The following is a 7,386-nucleotide window of genomic DNA, read 5'->3' on the forward strand; positions in this document are numbered from 1 at the left end:
CAGATGGCGTATGGCTCAGTAAAATAGAAGGCAACGCAACCTGTTAGCCTCGTACAAACACCGCCACATTGTTCGAAGGTGCAAAAAAACCATCACACAATAAGCAAGAGGAGCTTAATTATCCGCAGCATTGGACATGGTCACAATCATAGTGAGAAAAAGTGCGAGACACTGAATACTGCTCCCTTCTGTCCAATGACACGATCGGGAGACGTATATCTGTGTGTTGTGGTGTGTGTGTGTTGTGTGTGGTGTCTGTGCTGTCTGGCTGGATGTTCAGACTGTTAAATAAAAGATTTGTTTTATTTCTTACTACTTTATTCTTTGGATGAAAACGAACCGTATTGGAACAAGTTCAAATATCCCTATATGGCTTTAAATTAGAAAAAAGTATATGAAGCATGTGATGATTCCGAGGAATCGAATCCTTGATTAATTTCAACACCTCTACTCACTAGGGCAGCCCTGAATAATTCACTTATTACAGCTTAGTAGAAAACAATCTAACATTGTCATACATGTTCAAAATTAATTCATGAGTCTTATCTTTGGTGTGTTTCCAGAAAATGGACACCGCAGGGGTCAAAGTGCTGGAGACAGCTGAAGACATCCAGGAGCGCAGGCAGCAGGTACTGGACCGCTACCGGCGTTTCAAGGACCTGTCGATTATGCGCCGGCAGAAGCTGGAGGACTCATACCGCTTTCAGTTCTTCCGCCGTGATGCCGACGAGTTGGAGAAGTGGATCCAGGAGAAGCTGCAGATCGCCTCTGATGAGAACTACAAGGACCCCTCCAACCTACAGGTTTGTCAGCCTGGTTTCTCTGTGCGCAGTATTAGAACTCCATTAGACTGCTTATTTGCCATTAGTACTGTCCCAGAATTCTTAGTTCACGGTGTATAAGCTTTTGTTGTTGAAGTATTTGGTTAAACCTTAACTAGTCATGTAGCATAGTCACGTTTTCATGACAGCTTTAATACATGTTGGGGGTTTTGTATGTATCTCCTACACAGGGTAAACTGCAGAAACATCAGGCCTTTGAAGCTGAAGTCCAGGCCAATGCTGGGGCCATTATCAAACTGGATGAGACTGGAAACCTCATGATCACAGAGGGCCACTTCGCCTCTGAGACCATTCGGGTAAGACACACATGTATATGCATATGCATATGCATATATCCTGTATCACTTTTAACCTGCTCCATCTGATTCAGTCCTACACGCCTTACCGGACAACACAGAGACCCATAGTTACAAGTGTTAATATGGCTGAGTATATACAAGTAGGTGTTGAGCTGCTGTGGATGATGTGTGACTCTTGAGTGCTGTGAAAATCCTTCCATATCCAGCTCTTCACAACAACCTATCCGTTCTTGTCATTCTGTTGTAAGAAATGGACTGACATTTTATTGAATTCATATGAGGCTTCCTTCAGCTTATGAAGGAATTGTGCTTCTGGACATTTTTTTGCTTCCAGGTAGTATTTTAAACAGATGTCTTACTTCATTAAATACATTAAAAACGTCAGGACCCAAGTTTCTATTTTAAATACAGAAATGTCTAATTCATTCATTTTCCTCTTTGCAGTATTTGTTGAAAAACTCCCTCCCTTTCCCCCCTGTGCACTAGACTCGTCTTGAGGAGCTGCATCGCCTATGGGACCTCCTGCTGCAGAGGACCAAGGAGAAAGGCATGCGTCTCCTGCAGGCCCAGAAACTGGTTCAGTACCTGCGTGAGTGTGAAGATGCCCTGGACTGGATCAGTGACAAGGTCAGATTCGGAAAAAATGGTGTATGTGAAAAATATTGCTACTGGAGCGAACAAGTATTTCAGTTTAAATCTGTTTTCTTCTAGTTATTTGGCAGAATCAAGGAAATGCTGTTTCTGTATTTGTTCTTCAGCTGCTTTAAAAAAATATCTGTCCTCATTTGAAGGTAATGGTAATTGGAGTTGCCTGAGGCAATTAATCTGAATGAGGAATGAAAATTACGTTAATATTAACAGATAACAAAATTTCAAGAGGGAAACTTTAGCTTCACCAGTAGCTAAGCAACTGAATTTCAAAATACCAGAGTAATGACAAGCTGTAGGTGTAAATGTAAAAAGGTAAAGCTAAGTGCATGAATAATTTGAAAGTTGACTTGAGGTTATCCAGTTAATTTAGTAGGAGTAGGGATAAAATGTTGCTTAAATGTTAACTGTTAGGAGTGTGCCACCTTAAATTACATTTTGACATTATAATCAGAAATTACCTTATTCAAACCTTATAAATTAAATCTAATGCCATTTTTTTTGTAGCTTTAAAGTTTAGCAATTTGATATGGGTCTCAATGTTGTCCATTTCCACCCTTAGGAGGCCATGGCTACCTCTGAGGAGCTGGGGCAGGACCTGGAGCATGTGGAGCTCCTGCAGAAGAAGTTTGAGGAGTTTCAGACAGACCTGGCTGCCCACGAGGAACGTGTGAATGAGGTGAACCAGCTGGCAGCAAAGCTGATACAGGAGTCCCACCCAGAGGCTGAACTCATAGTTCGCAAGCAGGACGAGGTCAATGCAGCCTGGCAGCGCCTGAAGGGCCTGGCCCAGCAGAGGCAGGGCAAGCTGTTTGGGGCTGCTGAGGTGCAGCGCTTCAACAGGTAAACGACATCAGATCATGTGGATGTATAGTGCTAGACATGTAATAAAAACACTAACTTTAACAGGTAAGAAATGGTATTTTTAAGCTGTGTAAAAATACATACATAATTCCAACAACAGGGATGTGGATGAGACCATCAGTTGGATCAAGGAGAAGGAGCAGCTGATGGCCTCAGATGACTTTGGCCGTGACCTGGCCAGTGTGCAGGCTCTGCTCCGCAAACACGAGGGTCTGGAGAGAGACCTAGCGGCCCTGGAAGATAAGGCAAGATCCTCTACACAGTATCCTCACATATACAGAACAGCCATGTAGTTAAAAACGTGGTCATCTTAACTTCTTATTGTCTCCCCTTTTTCTTCTCTTCCAATCAGGTTAACACATTGGGTGGTGATGCAGAGCGCCTGCAGCAGACACATCCCCAAAATGCCTCCCAGATCCATCTGAAGAAAGACGAACTCATTACCAACTGGGAACAGATTCGCACTCTGGCTGCTGAGCGCCATGCCCGCCTGAACGACTCCTACCGGTAAAAAAAGCCAGACACAGCTTGGTGATAAACTGTGTTGAGCCACATCTCTGTTACTTGTTCGATACATCAAATATGCTGCATATGTTTTTTTAAAAATTGGAATATGAAAACTGCTTTTCCACAGACAGATATTAGTTCAGTGACAGTATAGAGAAGGCTGCACCAGAGTGCCACTCTCCACAGAAGTCTGCTCACTCCTGCCCTCTTGTGACAATCTCTTTTAGGCTGCAGCGTTTCACTGCAGACTTCAGGGATCTTACCAGCTGGGTGACAGAGATGAAAGCCCTGATCAATGCTGATGAACTGGCCAATGATGTGGCTGGAGCTGAGGCTCTGCTAGACCGCCACCAGGAGCATAAGGTAAGGCCCCCGATAACAGACCACGTCATAGCTTCTTTGATTTGATGACTGTTTTAGCTTTGTCCTTTTTAAAAGCTGCACACTAAGTAAAATATATTTATTTCACCTGCAAAAAGAAGCAATATATGATTGGTGAAGGGTTTTTCTTTTTTGTTTCCCAGGGAGAGATTGATGCCCATGAGGACAGTTTTAGAGCCACTGATGAAGCTGGCCAGGCCTTGCTCAATACAGGACACTACGCCTCTGACGAGGTTAAGGAAAAGGTAAGACTGAAAGCAGGTTTCACTTTATTTCTTTTGTGTTGATATTATCCTACTGTATCTTCACCACACTACCATATACCATGTTTTAACGTTTAACATGTTTATAATGTTTTATGCGTAGCTGGGCATCCTTTCTGAGGAGAAGGAGTCTCTGCTGGAGTTGTGGGAGGTTCGCAGGCAGCAGTATGAGCAGTGCATGGACCTGCAGCTCTTCTACAGGGATACTGAACAAGTCGACAACTGGATGAGTAAACAAGAGGTAGCCTGACACACCAACTGACCCCAATGCCTTTCTACAGGAAAGAGTTACCCCAGTGTGTATAACCTAGTAGATGCCAGTGTTTAATGTTGTGTTCAACATTTAGGCTTTCCTCCTAAATGAAGACCTTGGTGACTCCCTGGACAGCGTGGAGGCACTGCTGAAGAAACATGAGGACTTTGAGAAGTCACTGAGTGCGCAGGAAGAGAAGATCACTGTAAGAAACTCCAGTTTTTCTACTTTCCACAATTGACTTTCCAGTTTGGAAGTTGTACAATCAGTCAGATTTTATGCAGCTGTTTCTAGGATTGTATTGTTATGAAATACAATACACACATTTAGAATCTCTTTGTCTTCTCCAGGCCCTGGATGAGTTTGCTACCAAACTAATCCAGAACAACCACTATGCCAAAGAGGACGTAGCTACCCGCAGAGATGCTGTAAGTACCACTGTCAGCTTCCCCCAACTTCCCTTAAATTGAATGTATAAACCAAGCAGCGGGCAGGATTTTGTCATTTCTGTCAGTGTGAACTCAAAAGCAACATTTCTTCTCTTTGTTTGTACATTCATAGCTCCTTAGCCGCCGCAACGCTCTGCATGAGCGTGCTCAGTCCCGTCGTGCTGCCTTGGAGGACTCTTTCCACCTGCAGCAGTTCTTCAGGGACTCTGATGAGCTCAAGAGCTGGATCAACGAGAAGATGAAGACCGCCACAGATGAGGCTTACAAGGTAGTTTGGAGATCTTGTTGTTATGTGTGTCCTTCTTTTAAAAATGTGTTTGTGCAGCTCACTGTTTCTGATCTTCCCATTCTCCGGTCTATGTGCCTCTGCTCTCTTGACTACAGGACCCCTCCAACCTTCAGGGCAAAGTGCAGAAACACCAGGCTTTTGAAGCTGAGCTGTCAGCTAATCAGAGCCGCATCGATGCCCTGCAGAAGTCTGGCCAGGAGCTGCTGGATGGAAAGCATTATGCCTCCACTGAGGTGGCTGGCCGCATGGAGGAGGTCAGCTCCCAGTGGAAGAAACTGCTGGAGGCCACTGAGCTTAAAGGTACTGGTTGCAGGCAAGCTTGGGTTGACCAGGTTTTCACTGAACATAACTGAAATTAATGTAGGTGCTACATTTAATTTAATCAAATTACACATTTCATATCATCAAATGTTCAAATTTAAATCAAATATAGCAGTATTATGTCATACCAATTATATAATACCATAATTAAACAACCAGCATAGAAGAACGACCTATATGAAACCAGGCAGCCAGTAATCAAGCAACAACTGGAGTCAATATAATAAAATACAAAAGTCAAACAGAACATTAAAGGGATTTAAAATCTCCAAGGGCAATGTAAGAAAAGCTTGAGAGCAGTTTGCAGTTCCCACCATTTAAAAGGTGCATAGTACCTGAAAGTAGACCTGCCAGGTTTGCCTGATGGACTGCAAGTTGGTCACCGACCAAGCATAGCCTTCTTTCACAACCTGCATGATGTCATCGGAAAGGAGTCGCTAGAGACCGACTCCAAGGAACAAGATTGTAACAAACTGTGTGTATGATACTGGCTGCCTCTTGTTTGGAAAAAGAAAAACCACAAACGTCATCCTTTCTCTTTGCTTAGCCATGCTTAAAATTGTGCACGGTTGAGCATTCTGTGCACCTATTGGTACAGAGGACAGTGTGAGCTGAGTTTTCATTGTAAATTTGCTTCCTTTCAATTTATTTTAGGCATCAAGCTCCGTGAAGCCAACCAGCAGCAGCAGTTCAATAGAAACGTAGAGGACATTGAGCTGTGGCTGTATGAGGTTGAGGGCCACCTGGCTTCAGATGACTATGGAAAAGACCTGACCAGTGTCCAAAACCTGCAGAAAAAACATGCACTGCTGGAGGCTGATGTGGCTGCTCACCAGGTACCCAACGCTAAATATGCACCATTATAGCATACCTGATATGAATTGAAGCTAGTGGGGGGGGGTTTTGTACAGAACAGTGGAATTGCATTATTTATTTTTCTCTCTCAGGATCGCATTGATGGCATAACAATTCAGGCTCGTCAGTTCCAAGAGGCTGGGCACTTTGATGCTGACAACATCCGCAAGAAACAAGAGGCCTTAGTGGTGCGTTATGAAGGTCTGCGCGAGCCAATGGCTGCACGCAAGCAGAAACTGTCAGACTCTCTCAGGCTCCAGCAGCTGTTCAGAGATGTCGAGGATGAGGAGACTTGGATCCGTGAGAAGGAGCCCATTGCTGCCTCTACTAACAGAGGTAAAACTTGTGTAGTGTATTCTCCTTCAAATAGACAGTTGACATAAATAAGCAGTTAACTTTGAAGATGCTTCAGTTTTAGTTGAAGCCCACCACCCTCAGATTATTGATTTTAAAGTTCTAAAGAAAAGTTTCTCTTGGTGTTTTCCTCAGGCAAAGACCTGATTGGTGTCCAGAACTTGCTGAAGAAGCACCAGGCACTGCAGGCTGAGATCACCGGTCATGAGCCCCGTATTAAGGCTGTCACCCAGAAAGGAGATGCCATGGTGGAGGAAGGTATTCCTTTAAATTCTTGTTTGGTATCTTCTATAAAATGTTTGTGACCATAAGCAAGTGAAATATTGTCCGAACATTCAAAATGGTGATCATTCATGCGTGTTCCCAGGGCACTTTGCTGGTGACGAAGTGAAAGCTAAGCTGGTTGAACTACATGGACGCTGGGACACCCTGAAGGCTAAGGCATCCCAGAGGAGACAGGATCTGGAAGACTCTTTGCAGGCCCAGCAGTACTTTGCTGATGCCAATGAGGCCGAGTCTTGGATGAGGGAGAAGGAGCCTATCGTGGGGAGCCCAGACTACGGCAAAGATGAGGACTCGGCTGAGGTACATGAGCTGAAGGGTTTTAACAAAAGACACTGTCATCAATTTGTCATCTGCTTGCTATGCTTGCTAAGTATAACGTATCATTAATTGGACTTTTTGTGTTTCCACTCTTATGTCTATGATCATGTTACATTTATAGTCCAGTTCTCTTGTTTATATCCCTTTGTCACAAATGCAGATGTGCTGAATAGTTTTTCTTTCACAGGCTCTGCTAAAGAAGCATGAGGCCCTGATGTCTGACCTGAGTGCCTACGGCAGCAGCATTCAGGCCCTGAAGGAACAGGCCCAGTCCTGCAGGGTAAAACCCAATTCCTGTTCGCACCTCAACTTTGCACATGTGCTCAACTCTATGGAAGGGCTTTTAAATGCACAATGAAGCCTCTGATCACTAGTAATTCTCAAATAATCAAACGTTATTACAATGTAAAGAAAGCTATCTGGACCATTGGGAAGAAACAACTAAAAGCCAAAGTAGA

At 43.9% G+C, this 7,386-nt stretch overlaps 1 protein-coding gene across 5 annotated transcripts in view; it reads left to right on the top strand.

The window, feature by feature from the left end:
• sptan1 (spectrin alpha, non-erythrocytic 1) overlaps window positions 1-7,386 on the top strand; it is a 34,345-nt gene that overhangs the window by 8,907 nt on the left and 18,052 nt on the right. For all 5 annotated transcript variants that reach the window (XM_035668606.1, XM_035668604.1, XM_035668605.1 and 2 more), the window contains exons 2-19: window positions 564-803; window positions 1,013-1,138; window positions 1,628-1,768; window positions 2,352-2,632; window positions 2,754-2,898; window positions 3,006-3,160; window positions 3,388-3,523; window positions 3,685-3,786; window positions 3,908-4,045; window positions 4,152-4,262; window positions 4,408-4,485; window positions 4,619-4,774; window positions 4,891-5,095; window positions 5,771-5,952; window positions 6,064-6,307; window positions 6,461-6,583; window positions 6,693-6,910; window positions 7,116-7,208. In XM_035668606.1, the coding sequence (XP_035524499.1) occupies window positions 567-803; window positions 1,013-1,138; window positions 1,628-1,768; window positions 2,352-2,632; window positions 2,754-2,898; window positions 3,006-3,160; window positions 3,388-3,523; window positions 3,685-3,786; window positions 3,908-4,045; window positions 4,152-4,262; window positions 4,408-4,485; window positions 4,619-4,774; window positions 4,891-5,095; window positions 5,771-5,952; window positions 6,064-6,307; window positions 6,461-6,583; window positions 6,693-6,910; window positions 7,116-7,208 (2,871 nt within the window). In that variant the 5' untranslated portion in view covers window positions 564-566. The remainder of the gene's footprint in view (window positions 1-563; window positions 804-1,012; window positions 1,139-1,627; window positions 1,769-2,351; window positions 2,633-2,753; window positions 2,899-3,005; window positions 3,161-3,387; window positions 3,524-3,684; window positions 3,787-3,907; window positions 4,046-4,151; window positions 4,263-4,407; window positions 4,486-4,618; window positions 4,775-4,890; window positions 5,096-5,770; window positions 5,953-6,063; window positions 6,308-6,460; window positions 6,584-6,692; window positions 6,911-7,115; window positions 7,209-7,386) is intronic.

Source organism: Morone saxatilis, unplaced genomic scaffold (assembly GCF_004916995.1).
Source record: "Morone saxatilis isolate NCDOM2014 unplaced genomic scaffold, NCSU_SB_2.0 Contig21, whole genome shotgun sequence".
Classification (NCBI taxonomy): Eukaryota; Metazoa; Chordata; class Actinopteri; family Moronidae; genus Morone; species Morone saxatilis.